The sequence below is a fragment of the Eriocheir sinensis genome, chromosome 23, assembly GCF_024679095.1.
Source record: "Eriocheir sinensis breed Jianghai 21 chromosome 23, ASM2467909v1, whole genome shotgun sequence".
In the NCBI taxonomy this organism is placed as follows: Eukaryota; Metazoa; Arthropoda; class Malacostraca; order Decapoda; family Varunidae; genus Eriocheir; species Eriocheir sinensis.
Window position 1 is genome coordinate 3,288,987 of NC_066531.1, and position 20,600 is coordinate 3,309,586.

Sequence of the window (20,600 nt, forward strand, 5' to 3'; positions counted from 1 at the left end):
ATATATATATATATATATATTAGTACTAATGGTAGTATATATATATATAAATATATATAAATATATAAATATATATTAGTATATATATATATAAATATATATATATATATATATATATATATATATATATATATATATATATATATATATATATATATATATATATATATATATATATATATATTTATCTGTATATCATCCCTCCTGGCTGGATCCGCCACTGCTGCTGTGACTCACCAGAACGCTGCCTTGCTGTGCTCATCTGATGGAGGGGAAGAGATGAACCAACACTGTTAATCATGTTGTTTTGTATAGTAATGACAACACACATCAACCCAGCCACAATTATGAGGTTTACTGTGCATAAGGAAGATACTACGAGCTATTTAGTGTTATTATAATTACAAAAATGTCTATAACCGTCTTATTTTCTTATGAAGATAAAAGAAATTGCATTGACCCACTTAGCTGATGTTGAGGATGGCAGTGATGTTTACTGGCTGACGCTCATCATGGAAAATCATTTAGCTACCCTGCACTTTCAATTCTCGCCTACTTGTATTCTATTGTATGTATATAAGGTTTATAAAGCAAATAATAGTCACTGAGTTGGAAAGTTTGGTTTAGTCGGCGCAACATCTGTGGTCATATGCCGGAGAGAGACAGAATGGGAAGGAATTATAGGAGAAGGGAACAGTTGGAAAGTTTGGTTTAGGTCGTAGCGAACATCTGTGGTCGCATATGGAGGAAGAGACAGAGGTAAAGGAATTATAGGAGAAGGGAAACAGTTGGAAAGTTTTGCTTAATGGTCGCGAACATCTGTGGTCATATGCCTGAGAGAGACAGAAGGGGAAGGAATTATAGGAGAAGGGAACAGTTGGAATGTTTGGTTTAGTCTGCGCAACATCTGTGGTCATATGCCTGAGAGAGACAGAAGTGTTAGGAATTATAGTATAATGGAACAGTTGGAAATTTTCGTTTAGTCGGGCGCAGAACATCTCTGTGGTCATATGCCGGAGAGAGACAGAAGGGGAAGGAATTATAGGAGAAGTGGAACAGTTGGAAAGTTTACGTTTAGTCACGAACATCTGTGGTCATATGGCCGGAGAGAGACAGAAGGGGAAGGAATTATAGGAGAAGGGAACAGTTGGAAAGTTTGCTTAGTGGTCGGTATGAACATCTGTGGTCATGGCGTCGAGGAGAAGAGACAAGAAGGGGAAAGGAATTATAGGAGAAGAAGAAGCCAGACCCCAGGAGAGAGGACACAACCCCGATTAATACCTGGTACCCATTCACTGCTGGGTGGACAGGGCGAGGGGCATCGGACAATATCTAAATTTTACCACTCCGCCCGGGAATCGAACCCTGGCTCTCTCGGTTGTGAGCTGAGTGTGCTAACCACTGCACCACGAAGCCCCCAGTCACTGAGTTGTCTGCCGCTCTGAGACCTTTTGAGGCACGTTTTGGTGGTTAAGAAAGACCAAGGATTCATGTAAAATCTTGCAGTCTTTCTGTTTTCCGTTCTGGCAGCGCTCAAAGTCCAACTCGTCCAGAAGTCTTGCAGCCTTCCAGACAAAATTCCATTGTCCCGGCAGTGACATCAGAGGAAAACAAGGATTTTTTTTTTTTTTTTTTTTACGTCTACGCCCATAGTGCCGGTAGCCTTGCTTGAGGGGCCTGGATGGTATTCGGCCCCAGCCCATCATGGCGCAGGCAAGTGTTTATAGTGGCGCCATCTTCTCTTGGCTCATGCTGCCCCCTGGAACTCCTTGATTCACTTGGACGGTTTCCTCTAGAGTCCGGGTTGATGGGTGGTCTTCAGGACAGCATGTGGGTAGTTTTAAGCCACTCGGCGGTGACTGAAAAATCCCAGGTGGTAGCGTGGGGATTCGAACCCGCGTCGTCCATCACGTGGTGAATGTGGGCCCAGCACGCTACCACTCAGCCACCGTAGACAATGAAGTGACTATTATTTGCTTTTCATATCTTAAATAAAATACATACAATAGGATATAAATAGATACATAGGTGCATATTGGAAGGGAGGGATCTTGAGAGTGTCCATGTAAAGATACACATCATTTTGTCATCGTCAAGGGGGCTTCGTGGTGCAGTGGTTAGCACACTCGGCTCACAACCGAGAGAGCCCGGGTTCAATTCTCGGGCGGAGTGGAAATATTTGGGCGGCTTTTCCGATACCCTACGCCCCTGTCCACCCAGTAGTGAATGGGTACCAGGTATTAATCGGGGGTTGTGTCCTGTCTCCTGGGGTCTGTTCCCTTCTCCTATAATTCCTTCTCTTCCTGTCTCTCTCTGGCATATGACCACAGATGTACCGACTAAAACCAAATCTTCCAACTGTCTTCTCCTATAATTCCTTCTCTTCCTGTCTCTCTCTGGCATATGACCACAGATGTTGCGCCGCCTAAACCAAACTTTCCAAACTTGTCATTATCAGTAACAAAATGGTCTAATGCAATTTCCCAGTTTTTTGAAGAAAGTAAGATAGTTAGAAGCATTTCTGGCAATAACAATGATACTAAATAGCTCAGAAAATTTTCTTTATGCACTTAAGATCTCATAATTAGACCGCTTCAAACAGGTGTTGACGTTTATGAATGACAAAATGACTAATAGGTTCATCTCTGCCACCCATCAGCTGAAGAACCCCTTGACCTGGTAAAAACAACAGATGTACTTAAATATTTTCCTCACTATTAATGTGTTTGATAAAGTACGTTAACCCAGTAGCAGCGACGGGCCAAATTTGTGGCTTTACCGTGTAGCAGCGACGGGCCAAATTTGTGGCTTTACCGTGTAGCAGCGACGGGCCAAATTTGTGGCTTTACCGTGTAGCAGCGACGGGCCAAATTTGTGGCTTTACCGTGTAGCAGCGACGGGCCAAATTTGTGCCATGATATAAACCCCCCAAAATAGATGATACATAATCTGATCACAAATGCTTTGATATATATTATGAAATGGTTTGTGTGAGGGGTGATTTTTTCTCATTCTTCTCGCTTGGAGGGACCATTAAGAAACATGATCCCCGCTGCTACTGGGTGAATGAACAGGGGAGGGCAATGCAGTCCAGTCAACCACTCGAAGCTGCTTCCTTCTTTCCCTCTCCCTGAATAATTCTCCTTGGATATGCCAGACCCTGAGGACAGATTCACTCAGTCAATCCATGGGGGCATACACCAAGGGGCGCATCGCCTCACCCACTCCACAACGCCACTTCCAGGGGTCCCTCCAGATGAGTCTCCACGCAGGCCCCCTTTCCATCCTGAGGGCCCCTTTACCAATGGCGGGAATCAACGTTTTAGTTCTCCACGTGAAACTGGCCTATGGGGTAGTGGTGGCCGCGGAGGGAGCGAGAGGTGTTGAGAGTGTGTGGCAAGGTTCGGGGCTAGGCTAACCCCGCAGCCGCCACTACCCTGTCGGCCAGTTTGACGTGGATATACTATAGCAGCGATGACCGCCATTGGTAACGATCAAAACAAACAAAATGACTGTGAAAGTGGCCCTGAGTACCTCCTGGCAGGGTCTATTGACTTGCTCTAGCCTCAAACTCTGCGGGCGGGCGACCCCTTGGCCTCCTATACTCAGGATTGTCTATTACAGAGACGACCCGATTAGCAGGGTCAGCTTCTGGGTAACGTGCTTAATGCCCATATAGTCAGGATTGGCATTGACGGACTATGCAGGTAATAGACCTTGAATCAGTCTCACGGAGTAGTCGCCGGTTTGACATGAAGCCATTCCAGCGATATCCCATGATTCTGCGCAGACATTTATTAACAATGGCATCAATCCGTCTCTCCAAGTCCCTGTTTAGTGTCCATGTCTCACAGCCATAGAGTAAGACAGGGAGCACAAGGGACTTCAGGATCCAGATGCCATATACTCGTGCTGAGCGAGTCCATAACACCATGGGCCAGGCCAGTCCACCGTAAGATTTCCTGGCGAGACCCACGGCTGTTTTGAACTACACTACCAAGGTATGTGAAACTTTCCAAGATCTCAATGTCCTCACCACACGCATGAACACACTGCACTGTTTCATCTAGCAGGCCTCCAAACACCTGTACCTTGGTCTTGGCCGAGGAGACCTGAAGTCCCAAGTGCTTCGCCTCCTCGTTCAGTGCCTCGGAAGCCATCACCAGAACCTCCAGCAACTCCACAAAAGTTACCGCATCAATGGCAAAAACAAGGTCAGTGATCCTGGTATTGCCAACAGATGCTCCACAATGACTGGTCCACAACTCTGCTTTGCACCCAATCCATACAAGCATTGAAAAACGATGGGGCGAAAACAAGGTCAGTGATCCTGGTTTTGCCAATGAATGCTCCACAATGACTGGTCCACAACTCTGCCTTGTACCCAGTCCATATAAGCATTGAAAAGCGATGGGGCGAAAACAAGGTCAGTGATCCTGGTTTTGCCAACAGATGCTCCACAATGACTGGTCTACAACTCTGCCTAGTACCCAGTCCATACAAGCGTTGAAAAGCGATGGGGCGTGGACACAGCCCTGCCTCACTCCCGCATTCATGGGAAAGAAGCTGAACACTAATTTAACACCAATTGCGCTCCTATGCCGCACATATTTTTAAGCTGCATTTTTCCATTGGTTTTTCAGTGGGAAAGCCATTAACCACTCATAATGACCTCCTTGACAATACAGAACTATAAGCCACAAAGTTATTTCATTAAGTGGATAGGTTTCGTGGGGGGAAAACACAGGGAGGAGTTTAGATTCTTCCCCCACCAAACCTATCCACTTGTCAAAATGAACAGTTCACATTATTTCATTAAACTCATAAAAGGTTGCTTAAAAATACGGGCTATCCTCTTGTCAAAATTAACAGCTCACATTATTTCATTAAACTCATAAAAGGTTTCTGAAAAATACTGGTTAACACACCTGGTATGTTGGACTACGTAGGGGTCTTTGGAGGTGCTCGTAGGAAGGAGGGGTCAACAGCTGCCACCTTAGCTGTTAGGAAGGCGTGCATGCAGAAGAGGAGGTTTTGAAGGTTGGTGGCGCACTCCAGCTCCTGAGGGAAGACATGAAAATTATTATCTAACAAATTTTAACTTTAAACCAGGAATTAGACGCCAAATATTATATACATTTCAGTCATTGCAAATTCTTATCCTAATGATGATAAATGTTTGTTAACCCGGTAGGAGCGATGGGCCAAATTTGTGGCTTTACCGTGTAGCAGCGACGGGCCAAATTTGTGGCTTTACCGTGTAGCAGTGATGGGCCAAATTTGTGGCTTTACTGTGTAGCAGTGATGGGCCAAATTTGTGGCTTTACCGTGTAGCAGCGGCAGGCCAAATTTGTGGTTTTACCGTGTAGCAGCGACGGGCCAAATTTGTGGTTTTACCGTGTAGCAGCGACGGGCCAAATTTGTGGTTTTACCGTGTAGCAGCGACGGGCCAAATTTGTGGCTTTACCGTGTAGCAGCGATGGGCCAAATTTGTGGCTTTACCGTGTAGCAGCGACGGGCCAAATTTGTGGCTTTACCGTGTAGCAGCGACGGGCCAAATTTGTGGCTTTACCGTGTAGCAGCGACGGGCCAAATTTCTGCCATGATATAAACCCCCCAAAATAGATGATATATAAACTGATCACAAATGCTTGGATATATATATTATGAAATGGTTTGTGTGAGGGGTGATTTTTTCTCATTATTTTACTTAGAGGGACCTTTAACCTTACCTAACCTAACCTAACCTAACTTAAGAAACATGACCCCCGCAGCCACCGGGTTAACCTAATTTGACATCAATCTGGCAACTAAAAAACCTGTAGTTAGGAGAGGCCTGTGTCTTAACCCTATCCGCTCCGAGGGGGGACGAATCTGGCCTCCTCTCAGCCACTTCGAAAAAAACGATACACTTTTTCATTTCTCTGTACATTCCAGTAGCTTCTTTTCACTCATTATTCATTGTTGTTTTACACTATTGATTCGGTACCAGTACTTAGCGTTCACGAGCGTTATCGTTGTTCGGGTAAATGAGTACAATGCTTGGGGTTACGAGCGCGAAAATTTGAAAACGTCGGATCGGATAGCGTTAACACGACTGGGAGACAGGCTTCCCTACGACACCATTACATGAGCTAGGAACAGACTACAGTTGGGAGAGCTTTCGTTGCTACACAGTAATTTGACTAGACACACAAAACATTCTTTAAAGTTAACATGTATTCAGTAACAAAGCTTCCATTCACTTTACCAACCTTAGTCTCGATTTCTTTGTTCTCATTCTGGAAGTGGAGTTTGAGCTTGGTTTTACTGTCATCAGAAGAACCTTTGAGCTGGGAGAACTTGTAACGCCAGTGGTATTCTCGAGTCTCCGTGTCGTATAGAGCAAACCCACCGGACCAGTCAAGGGTCAAACCTGATGACCTCCCTCCTTGAGTCACAGCGAAGGTTTTGCTCTGAAAGAATTCGAGAGGAAAAATGTCCATGTTGTTCAGAATGATCTATCTATCTATCTATTTAGAGAGAGACTCCACTTCCACTCCATAGAGGCTCCCAGTCCCATTACCAATCCTTCCCCTATCCACCAGTCCCATTACCAATCCTTCCCCTATTCACCAGTCCCATTACCAATCCTTCCCCTATCCACCAGTCCCATTACCAATCCTTCTATCCACCAGTCCCATTACCAACCCGTCCCCTACACCAGTCCCATTACCAATCCTTCCCCTATCCACCAGTCCCATTACCAACCCTTCCCCTATCCACCAGTCCCATTACCAATCCTTCCCCTATCCACCAGTCCCATTACCAATCCTTCCCCTATCCACCAGTCCCATTACCAATCCTTCCCCTATCCACCAGTCCCATTACCAATCCTCCTATCCACCAGTCCCATTACCAACCCGTCCCCTATCCACCAGTCCCATTACCAATCCTTCCCCTATCCACCAGTCCCATTACCAATCCTTCCCCTATCCACCAGTCCCATTACCAATCCTTCCCCTATCCACCAGTCCCATTACCAATCCTTCTCCTATCCATGTACATGCTCAGAAATATCTAGTGTGTGGGTACTCACCCCAAGTCTGGTGACGGCATTATAGACAGCCCGGTGCCAAGCATTTTCAATCCTGAGCAGATCCTGACGAGTCTCCACACTCAGGTAGCGCGACTCCTGCATGGCTGTTTGCAAGAGGAAGCAGTGTTGGCGCTCATCCACGTACTCGGACTCCTTAATAACCCTGAACATTGTTTGATGCACAGCCCACACTGAGGCTCGCTCCACCCAGTCATGTGTGTTCAGCTGCAGGAAAGGAAAAGAATAAGTGAGAGAGTTGGAAAGTTTCGTTTAGTCGGCGCAACATCTGTGGTCACATGCCGGAGAGAGACAGAAGGGGAGGGAATTATAGTAGGGAACAGACCCCAGGAGACGGGACACAACCCCCGATTAATACCTGGTACCCATTCACTGCTCGGGGACAGGGGCGTAGGGTATCGGAAAAGCCGCCCAAATTTTTCCACTCCGCCCGGGAATCGAACCCGGGCTCTCTCGGTCGTGAGCCGAGTGTGCTAACCACTGCACCACGAAGCCCCCTGCAAGAAATGAGAGACACTTCTGTAATTGATGTCTACAAATGTCTAATTTTTGTATCGCTCACAGAGGGTAGGCTTTGCAATTTTTGAAGATGACTCGGTGTGTCCCACTGTCTCTCTTTCAAGCAATATTTTGTATAGTGACTTTCAGGAGACAGTTCGAGGGCACAAAAAAAGGAAACAATAATAGAAAAAGCCCGCTACTCGCTGCTCCTGAAAAAGAATCCAAAGAGGTGGCCGAAAGAGAGGTCAATTTCGGGAGGAGAGGTGTCCTGATACCGTATCAGGACACCTCTCCTCCCGAAACTGACCTCTCTTTCGGCCACTCCTCTAACTCTTTATAGGAGCAATGAGTAGCGGGCTTTTCTATAACATGTCACCTTATTTTATGCCCTTGAACTGACTCCTCTGCTGTATTAAAAAATAAATAAACAAATAAAAAATGATTGCTTTTCCCAGAGGCTTGTTTCCTGTAACTGATATTTCCAATGATTTGTTGCGTACCTTTTCCTCCCCTCTGCCTGGTACATGAAAGGTGTGATGAGTATTGATATTTATGGTGATGATCAGTGTGTAAACAGTACCAACAGAGACACTCACAGGAGGCGTGTCGAACATGTAGATGTCGGTCCCTTTCAGAGCGATGAACTTGGGTTTCCAGTTCTGCCACGGCAAGTTGTGGTTGAGAATGCCTTCGCAAACCCAACCCATATATAGGACATGCTCTGAGGCGGGGAAACTTGAATTATACAACTTCATCTGCAATATAGAAAAATTGGGTTATTTCCTTATACAACTTCATCTGCAATATATATAAAAAAATTGGGTTATTTCCTTATTCAACTTCATCTGCAATATATAAAAAAATTGGGTTATTTCCTTATTCAACTTCATCTGCAATATATATAAAAAATTGGGTCATTTCCTTATTCAACTTCATCTGCAATATATATAAAAAATTGGGTTATTTCCTTATTCAACTTCATCTGCAATATAGAAAAATTGGGCTATTTCCTTATACAACTTCATCTGCAATATATATAAAAAATTGGGTTATTTCCTTATTCAACTTCATCTGCAATATATATAAAAAAATTGGGTTATTTCCTTATTCAACTTCATCTGCAATATATATAAAAAAATTGGGTTATTTCCTTATTCAACTTCATCTGCAATATATAAAAAAATTGGGTTATTTCCTTATTCAACTTCATCTGCAATATATATAAAAAATTGGGTTATTTCCTTATTCAACTTCATCTGCAATATACAAAAAAATTGGGTTATTTCCTTATTCAACTTCATCTTCAATATATATAAAAAATTGGGTTATTTCCTTATACAACTTCATCTGCAATATATATAAAAAAATTGGGTTATTTCCTTATTCAACTTCACCTGCAATATATATAAAAAATTGGGTTATTTCCTTATACAACTTCAACTGCAATATATATAAAAAATTGGGTTATTTCCTTATACAACTTCACCTGCAATATATATAAAAAATTGGGTTATTTCCTTATTCAACTTCATCTGCAATATATATAAAAAATTGGGTTATTTCCTTATTCAACTTCATCTGCAATATATATAAAAAATTGGGTTATTTCCTTATTCAACTTCATCTGCAATATATATAAAAAATTGGGTCATTTCCTTATTCAACTTCATCTGCAATATATATAAAAAATTGGGTTATTTCCTTATACAACTTCATCTGCAATATATATAAAAAATTGGGTTATTTCCTTATACAACTTCATCTGCAATATATATAAAAAAATTGGGTCATTTCCTTATACAACTTCATCTGCAATATATATAAAAAAATTGGGTTATTTCCTTATACAACTTCATCTGCAATATATATAAAAAATTGGGTTATTTCCTTATTCAACTTCATCTGCAATATATATAAAAAAATTGGGCTATTTCCTTATTCAACTTCATCTGCAATATAGAAAAATTGGGTTATTTCCTTATACAACTTCACCTGCAATATATATAAAAAATTGGGCTATTTCCTTATACAACTTCATCTGCAATATATAAAAAAATTGGGTTATTTCCTTATTCAACTTCATCTGAAATATATATAAAAAAATTGGGTTATTTCCTTATTCAACTTCATCTGCAATATATATAAAAAATTGTTCGTTAACTCTTTCCATCCATGACACAGATGTCGGTGTCACTGTATGGAAAGGGTCGAGGAAATGAAGGAGGAGTTACCCTCTTCTAAACCTCTCAATCCTCCTCTGAATTCCTCTTAATTCTCTTCCATTTCCTCTTAAAAGGTTCAGAAGAGGATTCAGAGGAAATGAAGGAGGATTTACCCTCTTCTAAACCTCTCAATCCTCCTCTGAATTCCTCTTAATCCTCCACTTCTAAACCTCTCAATCCTCCTCTGAATTCCTCTTAATCCTCCACTTCTAAACCTCTCAATCCTCCTCTGAATTCCTCTTAATCCTCTTCCATTTCCTCTTAAAAGGTTTAGAAGAGGATTAAGAGCTTTAGAAGAGGGCTAATGGTGATCCCATCGAACGCCAATATCAGCGTCGCCGGAGTGAAGGGGTTAAAGTATATGTTCATTTGATAACAGAACCAGTGAGCATTGTCCCCTTGGTGTGATGCCCCTTCACTTTGTTCAAACATTCAACATCCAGTTCCTCAAAATATCATTATCCAGTGAATGTGATAGATAGACAAAGTGTTCGTCAGAGTGTCATCCCCCGAGAGTTTCCTTTTTCTCTATTCCTCTATTTTCCACCACGTTAACACACGAGAGGTTAATCAAGACCAGGAGAGGGTATTCGCCGGCTGCCTGGGACTGAACCCGCGACCAGCGTGACGAGAGAGCCACTCCTTACTGAGTCAGCGAAAGAGGTTGGAAAGTTTGGTTTAGTCGGCGCAACATCTGTGGTCATATGCCGGAGAGAGACAGGAGGGGAAGGAATTATAGGAGAAGGGAATAGTTGGAAAGTTTGGTTTAGTCGGCGCAACATCTGTGGTCATATGCCGGAGACAGATAGAAGGGGAAGGAATTATAGGAGAAGGGAACAGACCCCAGGAGACGGGGACACAACCCTCGATTAATACCTGGTACCCATTCACTGCTGGGTGGGCAGGGGCGTAGGGTATCAGAAAAGCCGCCCAAATTTTTCCACTCCGCCCGGGAATCGAACCCGGGCTCTCTCGATTGTGAGGCGAGTGTGCTAACCACTGCACCACGAAGCCCCCCGGCCAGTGAGGTACCCCCCTGGCTAAGTGGGTTATGGGAGGCTCGTTCATCAGGCATAGTCACCACACTACAAAAGCACGACCATTACTCTGTGTTTTACGACTTATTGTGTGGCATGGCCCTCTGACAAGTACACACTAAATTCAGGTATAAAACTATATATTTGTTTTTACGCCATTATGTGATTAGATAGTCTGGTATTACAAGATACTTTCCCTTATCACATCAGCTATTTCTAAAGGTCAAAAGGGGGATCAGTCAGGTTGTAAGGAGTGTTTTTTTAGGCTCAGGGTACAGAGGAAGGGTCACACTACCACCAGGGTCATAAAACTACTACTGGAAATGCCCACAACTCCTATGAAAGCCTTGTCAAATATGTGTTTCTAGGTTCACAGTACAGAGGAAGGGTCAAACTACCACCAGGGTCATAAAACTACTCCTGGAAATGCCCACAACTCCTATGAAAGCCTTGTCAAATAGGTGTTTCTAGGTTCACGGTACAGAGGAAGGGTCACACTACCACCAGGGTCATAAAACTACCCCTGGAAATGCCCACAACTCCTATGAAAGCCTTGTCAAATATGTGTTTCTAGGTTCACAGTACAGAAGAAGGGTCAAACTACCACCAGGGTCTTAAAACTACTCCTGGAAATGCCCACAACTCCTATGAAAGCCTTGTCAAATATGTGGTTCTAGGTTCACAGCACAGAAGAAGGGTCAATCTACCACCAGGGTCATAAAACTACTCCTGGAAATGCCCACAAGTCCTATGATAGCCTTGTCAAATATGTGTTTCTAGGTTCACGGTACAGAGGAAGTGTCAAACTACCACCAGGGTCATAAAACTACTACTGGAAATGCCCACAACTCCTATGAAAGCCTTGTCAAATATGTGTTTCTAGGTTCACAGTACAGAAGAAGGGTCAATCTACCACCAGGGTCATAAAACTACTTCTGGAAATGCCCACAACTCCTGCGAAAGCCTTGTCAAATATGTGTTTCTAGGTTCACAGTACAGAAGAAGGGTCAAACTACCACCAGGGTCATAAAACTACTACTGGAAATGCCCACAACTCCTATGAAAGCCTTGTCAAATATGTGTTTCTAGGTTCACAGTACAGAAGAAGGGTCAAACTACCACCAGGGTCATAAAACTACTACTGGAAATGCCCACAACTCCTATGAAAGCCTTGTCAAATATGTGTTTCTAGGTTCACAGTACAGAAGAAGGGTCAAACTACCACCAGGGTCATAAAACTACTTCTGGAAATGCCCACAACTCCTATGAAAGCCTTGTCAAATATGTGTTTCTAGGTTCACAGTACAGAAGAAGGGTCAAACTACCACCAGGGTCATAAAACTACTACTGGAAATGCCCACAACTCCTATGAAAGCCTTGTCAAATATGTGTTTCTAGGTTCACAGTACAGAGGAAGGGTCAAACTACCACCAGGGTCATAAAACTACAACTGGAAATGCCCACAACGCCTATGAAAGCCTTGTCAAATATGTGTTTCTAGGTTCACAGTACAGAAGAAGGGTCAATCTACCACCAGGGTCATAAAACTACTCCTGGAAATGCCCACAACTCCTGAGAAAGCCTTGTCAAATATGTGTTTCTAGGTTCACTGTACAGAGGAAGGGTCAAACTACCACCAGGGTCATAAAACTACTACTGGAAATGCCCACAACTCCTATGAAAGCCTTGTCAAATATGTGTTTCTAGGTTCACAGTACAGAAGAAGGGTCAAACTACCACCAGGGTCTTAAAACTACTACTGGAAATGCCCACAACTCCTATGAAAGCCTTGTCAAATAGGTGTTTCTAGGTTCACAGTACAGAAGCAGGGTCAAACTACCACCAGGGTCATAAAACTACTACTGGAAATGCCCACAACCCCTATGAAAGCCTTGTCAAATATGTGTTTCTAGGTTCACGGTACAGAGGAAGGGTCAAACTACCACCAGGGTCATAAAACTACTGGAAATGCCCACAACTCCTATGAAAGCCTTGTCAAATAGGTGTTTCTAGGTTCACAGTACAGAAGAAGAGTCAAACTACCACCAGGGTCATAAAACTACTCCTGGAAATGCCCACAACTCCTATGAAAGCCTTGTCAAATATGTGTTTCTAGGTTCACGGTACAGAAGAAGGGTCAAACTACCACCAGGGTCATAAAACTACTACTGGAAATGCCCACAACTCCTATGAAAGCCTTGTCAAATATGTGTTTCTAGGTTCACAGTACAGAGGAAGGGTCAAACTACCACCAGGGTCATAAAACTACTACTGGAAATGCCCACAACTCCTGCGAAAGCCTTGTCAGATATGTGTTCTTGGGCAGTGAAATGTCTTGCAATGTAACCCACAGAGTCGCAACGTACTTGAAGGTTGGTGAGTCCAATTATGTTGTTTGTGATGTGCTTGATCCACTGGGACAGCATGGCAGCATCTTGGCAGTGAACCACACCGGTGCTGATGCCATTGATGCCTCGGACCTCGAAGGCTTGTGGTCGCAACTTGTCCGTCCCGAAGATGTATCGCGTGATATATGCCATCATGAGGGGAACTGTGGAACAAGACATTTTATAATATTAGCCCGGCAGCAGCGACGGGCCAAATTTGTGCCATGATATAAACCCCCCAAAAATAGATGATGCATAATCTGATCACAAATGCTTTGATATATATTATGAAATGGTTTGTGTGAGGGGTGATTTTTTCTCATTTTTCTCGCTTAGAGGGACCATTAAGAAACATGATCCCCGCAATTATGCTTGTATTATTAAACTCATTGTATAATTATATGTGTTTATGAATAAAATATTATACTATTCTGTTTATGCGTTTATACAATGCAACAAATAGAACTTGAAGAGTGCAGATACTGTAAGTTACAAAATGTGTAGCCCAGACGCACTCAAGACACAGAAGAATGAAGGAAAAGTTGGAAAGTTTCGTTTAGTCGGCGCAACATCTGTGGTCATACACCGGAGAGAGACAGAAGGGGAAGGAATTATAGGAGAAGGGAACAGTTGGAAAGTTTCGTTTAGTCGGCGCAACATCTGTGGTCATATGCCGGAGAGAGACAGAAGGGGAAGGAATTATAGGAGAAGGGAACAGTTGGAAAGTTTCGTTTAGTCGGCGCAACATCTGTGGTCATATGCCGGAGAGAGACAGAAGGGGAAGGAATCATAGGAGAAGGGAACAGACCCCAGGAGACGGGACACAACCCCCGATTAATACCTGGTACCCATTCACTGCTGGGTGGACAGGGGCGTTGGGTATCGGAAAAGCCGCCCAAATTTTTCCACTCCGCCCGGGAATCGAACCCGGGCTCTTGATTGTGAGCCGAGTGTGCTAACCACTGCACCACGAAGCCCCCTCTATAGAAGATGAAAGATTAGTTATAACAAAGGGGAGCGAGATGGAACTTATAGATTCACCCGCACAAGTTATACCAATAGGAATCAGTTTTGCAGACCCAGGTGTGATAGTCTCAGCCATACCCATGCACTGTTCTGTTCTGCAAAGTGTTGTGAGAGAGACATCCTTAACCCGTGGGCTTCGGCAATGGGGAAAGCTGAGAAATGGCCGAGAAATGACAATATTACACTGCATTTTGAGACTACAAGCATGGAACGTACATCAGAGTACCTGCTCCTCTCATAACCATAAAGCCATTAAAACTATTTCCTTTTACTCAAACTCCATTGTTTTGTGTGGTGTTTGTTACAAAATAAACAGTCTCGTGACGCGTGGCATCTACCCGAGAGTCACTTGTTGTCTACTATAGAGAATTTGACAAGTGATTACTGTATGGATAGCTAATTCAGTCTGCCATGACCTCACAGCACCACCTATGACAAAAAGCCCCACTTCAAGATCACTCACCCACCACAATGACCCAGGGCATGCATGGTGGGTTGCGCTATGCCACCACTGCCCACAATTAGCTCGAGTTAGGTGTTTTATGGCGAGCCCTTTTTAAGGTCCACCGTACCACAGCCACGACTCGTAAAAGCCCTAAAAAGGGTCTGCCGAGTTCTTGGATTAATAGCTTGGGAGGTTACGCGATACCCCTCAAATATGATTCTTGCCTTACAGTACAGAGCTGAAGACTTTTTTTGATAATTGTGAGGTTTTGTTGGGTTTCCAGGTGTTGAATTTTGGATATTCTCTTGTTTTGTTTTTGTGTGGATGTGAGCGATGATTATTTGCATATTTCTAAAAGTCATAGGCATCTCTTCCCCCTACAACCCCAGCTAATGTCGGGGTATTTTATTTATTTATTTATTTATTTATTTATTTATTTATTTATTTTGCACCAAAGGAGACAGCACAAGGACACACAAAAAAGTAAACAATAATAAAAAAAAGCTCGCTACTCGCTGCTCCTACAAAAAAGAATCCAAAGAGGTGGTCGAAAGAGAGGTCATTTTTGGGAGGAGAGGTGTCCTGATACCCTCCTCTTGAAAGAGTTCAAGTCGTAGGCAGGAGGAAATACAGATGAAGGAAGATTGTTCCAGAGTTTACCAGCGTGAGGGATGAAAGAGTGAAGATGCTGGTTAACTCTTGCATAAGGGGTTTGGACAGTATAGGGATGAAAGAGTGAAGATGCTGGTTAACTCTTGCATAAGGGGTTTGGACAGTATAGGGATGAAAGAGTGAAGATGCTGGTTAACTCTTGCATCAGGAGTTTGGACAATATAGGGATGAAAGAGTGAAGATGCTGGTTAACTCTTGCATAAGGGATCTGGACAGTATAGGGATGAAAGAGTGAAGATGCTGGTTAACTCTTGCATAAGGGGTTTGGACAATATAGGGATGAAAGAGTGAAGATGCTGGTTAACTCTTGCATCAGGAGTTTGGACAGTATAGGGATGAAAGAGTGAAGATGCTGGTTAACTCTTGCATCAGGAGTTTGGACAGTATAGGGATGAAAGAGTGAAGATGCTGGTTAACTCTTGCATAAGGGGTTTGGACAGTATAGGGATGAAAGAGTGAAGATGCTGGTTAACTCTTGCATCAGGAGTTTGGACAGTATAGGGATGAAAGAGCGAAGATGCTGGTTAACTCTTGCATAAGGGGTTTGGACAGTATAGGGATGAAAGAGTGAAGATGCTGGTTAACTCTTGCATAAGGGGTTTGGACAGTATAGGGATGAAAGAGTGAAGATGCTGGTTAACTCTTGCATAAGGGGTTTGGACAGTATAGGGATGAGCATGAGTAGAAAGTCGTGTGCAGCGGGGCCGTGGGAGGGGGGGAGGCATGCAGTTAGCAAGTTCAGAAGAGCAGTCAGCGTGAAAATATCGATAGAAGATAGAAAGAGAGGCAACATGGCGGCGGAATTTAAGAGGTAGAAGACTATCAGTAAGAGGAGGAGAGCTGATGAGACGAAGAGCCTTAGACTCCACTCCGTCCAGAAGAGCTGTGTGAGTGGATCCCCCTCCCACGTGAGATGCATACTCCATGATTGTATTCAGAGCCTCATGTAAACGTTTCCTTACCTGTGACGATATCCACCCATTGCTTCTCAACCTTGGGGCCATTGGGGGTGTTGTCTGTCGTTGAGGCCGTGGTGGATGTGGCGGATGCGGCTGTGGTGGTTGTTGAGGATGAGACTCCGTTCGATATGACGTCATTCACCCGATTGTTGACCTTATTTAGATTATTTGTTGTGCTCTTCATGGAAACGGTTGTGGTAGAGTCGGTGGTGGAACAATCGGTCTGCTCACTATTGGAAAGCTTGTGGTTGCTGATCTTCCCGGTAGGAGTCGTGGGAGAAGTCGGGTTTGAAGGGGAGTGCCATCCATCTTCCGGCCTTAGTTGGGCACTGCTCCTCTCTGAAGCTGAGCTCATATTATCTGCAACAAAATTAAGCAGCATGGGGTCAACAGTCTCTTTGTCAGGTTACCCGGTAGCAGCGACGGGTCAAATTTGTGGCTCTACCGTGTAGCAGTGACGGGCCAAATTTGTGGCTTTACCGTGTAGCAGCGACGGGCCAAATTTGTGGCTTTACCGCGTAGCAGCGACGGGCCAAATTTGTGGCTTTACCGTGTAGCAGCGACAGGCCAAATTTGTGGCTTTACCGTGTAGCAGCGACAGGCCAAATTTGTGGCTTTACCGTGTAGCAGCGACAGGCCAAATTTGTGGCTTCGCCGTGTAGCAGCAACGGGCCAAATTTGTGGCTTCGCCGTGTAGCAGCAACGGGCCAAATTTGTGGCTTCGCCGTGTAGCAGCAACGGGCCAAATTTGTGGCTTCGCCGTGTAGCAGCGACGGGCCAAATTTGTGCCATGATTTTAACCCCAAAAAATAGATGATACATAAACTGATCACAAATGCTTTGATATATATTATGAAATGGTTTGTGTGAGTGATGATTTTTACTCATTTTTCTCGCTTATAGGGGCCTAAAGCCACAAATTTGGCCCGTCGCTGCTACACGGTAAAGCCACAAATCTGGCCCGTCGCTGCTACACGGTAAAGCCACAAATTTGGCCCATCGCTGTTACACGGTAAAGCCACAAATTTGGCCCGTCGCTGTTACACGGTATAGCCACAAATTTGGCCCGTCGCTGCTACCGGGTTAATAATAAGTATATACCTTGCTCATTACCTAATCTCAAGATGTACCTTTTTGATAAGCATAACAAGGAGCTAATAAATTGATTGTCTTACCATCGGTCTTGTTAAGGAAGGGCGTAGCAGCCTTGTAGTGTCTGACGGTGAGGATGATCTCGTCGCCCGCTTGACGCAGCTCACCCACCGCCTCGTCGTGGGTGCATCGCAGTAGAGAGCGGTTGTTGACTGTTGACGAAAGCAACTTATTAATACAGGTGTCAAGAGAGAAAAATCCGAGGGGACGCAGGGACACTCAGTACCTAACTAAAGTGATATTTTCTCTCAGTCCTAGAGTAGAGGTCAGTCATCAGGTCGGTAAAAGGAATACCTCACCTGTTAATAGGTCTCAGCAACAGCCCTGATTAGCAATATTAATGGTCTCGCAGGTGAACTAAAATGAGTCATTCCACACCCCGGAAATCCACGAGCCTGACCTGACTATCCGACACAGGACAGGTATTCGATATCTTGACGGCGAGAAAAGAGACCGTTCAGCAGCTTCACAGGTCAGGTACAAGGTCAATGTACTCTACCCTCTATAGCTCCATGGCGGCCGCACACCTTCCCCTCACCTAAGTCTATATATACCAAGTCAAGTCACTCTGCTTCAAAACTCCGACCGGTACGCGCGGGAGGCGGTTTTGGGGCGGAGCAGCGGGATGACGTCACTTGGAGCCAAAAAAAAAATACCCGCTAGTTCAGGGGTGACTAAAGTTGGGGCCGTGTGTGCACTCTGGATGTGCATTCTCGCCTTCTTTCACAGCGCGTTCAGGCAAGCCACTGACGAAAAAAACATGTCTTTTTATTGTGCTATTGCGTGACTGTAATTCCAATGCCTACAAACGGCGGTGTGGGGTGTGAGGGAGGGCATGTTGAGGTGATTGATTTAAATTAGTCCGCCTTTCCTCGTTTTCTCTAAATCCCTGTTTCTACATTCTCTAGTTTGGCTCCAAGCAACGTCACGCATAAACCACGCCTCGGCCGTGTCTCCTCCCACAAACCTGCGTGTGACTTGACTTGGTGTATATAGACTTAGCCCTTCATTGCCTTTTCCACACAGCCTCGCCGAACCAAGCTTTTCAATGCATTCCTCGCCAACACTCCTATGGCCACTTCTTCCAACTCTCATCCTTCTTCCTCGCATCAAACTCGAGGTGAAAAGCCCTGGACTCATATTCTCAAACGGTTCGGGCTCTTGTAACTACCATCTTTAAAGGCCCTAGTCAAGATAAAACAGGTTCTCGAGGTGAAAAGCCCTGGACTCATATTCTCAAACGATTCGGGCTCTCGTAACTATCATCTTTAAAGGCCCTAGACAAGATATAACAGGTTCTCATAAGTGTTTTTTACATACATGGCGCAGAAACCTTGGAAATCTACCGCCGGGGAATTGAAACCACTCATGAAAATCCCTGAAACTTCTATCAGAGCCCTTTTAACTAGGTGTACTAAGGTGTCTTAACGTTTGAGAATGTGCGCCCTAGTCTTTTCAACGGCACTAAACCAGGTTACTTTAGAAAGAAAACTATTTACATTCGATGCCTCCGTGTTATTAAGAAAAGTGTGTGTAGTCTAAGCCCCCTCACATTCTCATTCACTACCTGACTGACTGACCTCATTGACTGACTGACTGAGCGACTGACTGACTGACTGACTGACTGAGTGACTGACTGACTGAGTGACTGAGCGACTGACTGACTGACTGAGCGACTGACTGACTGACTGACTGACTGACTGTCTCTCTCTCTCTCTCTCTCTCTCTCTCTCTCTCTCTCTCTCTCTCTCTCTCTCTCTCTCTCTCTCTCTCTCTCTCTCTCTCTCTCTCTCTCTCTCTCTCTCTCTCTCTCTCTCTCTCTCTCTCTCTCTCTCTCTCTCCACACACACACACACACACACACACACACTACTCTATTTAGGGGCAGTAATTAGCGGGCTTTTTTTTTTCATTAATGTTTTTTTACGCTCTTTCACTGTCTCCTGTACTGTAAACACACACACACACACACACACACACACTCACACTCACACACACACACACACACACAGATGCCTTGGAGAAATACATATCTAACTTTCAAGTCAAATAACTCTTTCCATTGGCAGGTGTGAGCAAGGAAACTTTCCATTCTCAAACTCAAACAGGTCGCAAAAGACATCAACTGACAGCCGGGTCATACTCAAACTAATTAAAATCCACATCAAAAACTTTTCTCCCGGACAGCCCTTCTCAAACTTCTCTATAACTTTAAGAACCAAACTATTCCATCAACTATTTAATACAAGTTTTCTCTCCTCGGCATGAACGCACAATAGTTGACGAGGAAAACTTGCAATTTGTATCGCGGGATTGAGAGGAGACGCGAGAAAACTCAATGGTAAAAGTTGGAAGGTTTCGTTTAGTCGGCGCAACGTCTGTGGTCATATGCCGGAGAGAGACAGGAAGGGGAAGGAAATATAGGAGAAGGGAAAAAGTTGGAAAGTTTGGTTTACTCGGCGCAACATCTGTGGTCATATGCCGGAGAGAGACAGGAAGGGGAAGGAAATATAGAAGGGAAAAGTTGGAAAGTTTCGTTTAGTCGGCGCAACATCTGTGGTCATATGGCGGAGAGAGACAGAAGGGGAAGGAAATATAGCAGAAGGGAAAAAGTTAGAAAGTTTCGTTTAGTCGGCGCAACATCTGTGGTCATATGGCGGAGAGAGACAGAAGGGGAAGGAAATATAGGAGAAGGGAAAAAGTTAGAAAGTTTCGTTTAGTCGGCGCAACATCTGTGGTCATATGCCGGAGAGAGACAGGAAGGGGAAGGAAATATAGAAGGGAAAAAGTTAGAAAGTTTCGTTTAGTCGGCGCAACATCTGTGATCATATGCCTGAGAGCGAGACAGAAGGTGAAGGAATTATAGGAGAAGGTAACAGACCCCAGGAGACGGGACACAACCCCCGATTAATACCTGGTACCCATTCACTGCTGGGTGGACAGGGGCGTAGGGTATCGGAAAAGCCATCCAAATTTTTCCACTCCGCCTGGGAATCGAACCCGGGCTCTCGTGGTTGTGAGCCGAGTGTGCTAACCACTGCACCACGAAGCCCACGAAGGAAGGGGAAGTGGAGAGCTTAGGAGGGAAAGAAAGGACAGAAGA

General features: G+C 44.2%; 1 protein-coding gene across 4 annotated transcripts in view; it reads right to left on the reverse strand.

Annotated features, from left to right (window-relative positions):
• Positions 1–206: 206 nt before the first annotated feature.
• LOC127002411 (gamma-2-syntrophin-like) overlaps positions 207–20,600 on the reverse strand; it is a 124,886-nt gene continuing 104,492 nt past the window's right edge. For 3 of the 4 annotated variants that reach the window (XM_050868301.1, XM_050868303.1, XM_050868304.1), the window contains 7 exons: positions 17,521–17,649; positions 16,349–16,705; positions 13,223–13,407; positions 8,194–8,352; positions 7,079–7,303; positions 6,255–6,455; positions 4,808–5,061 (listed from right to left, as the gene is read on the reverse strand). In XM_050868301.1, the coding sequence (XP_050724258.1) occupies positions 4,942–5,061; positions 6,255–6,455; positions 7,079–7,303; positions 8,194–8,352; positions 13,223–13,407; positions 16,349–16,705; positions 17,521–17,649 (1,376 nt within the window). In that variant the 3' untranslated portion in view covers positions 4,808–4,941. Of the gene's footprint in view, positions 263–4,807; positions 5,062–6,254; positions 6,456–7,078; positions 7,304–8,193; positions 8,353–13,222; positions 13,408–16,348; positions 16,706–17,520; positions 17,650–20,600 lie in introns of those variants that run through there. The other variant, XM_050868302.1, reaches the window with a different exon arrangement.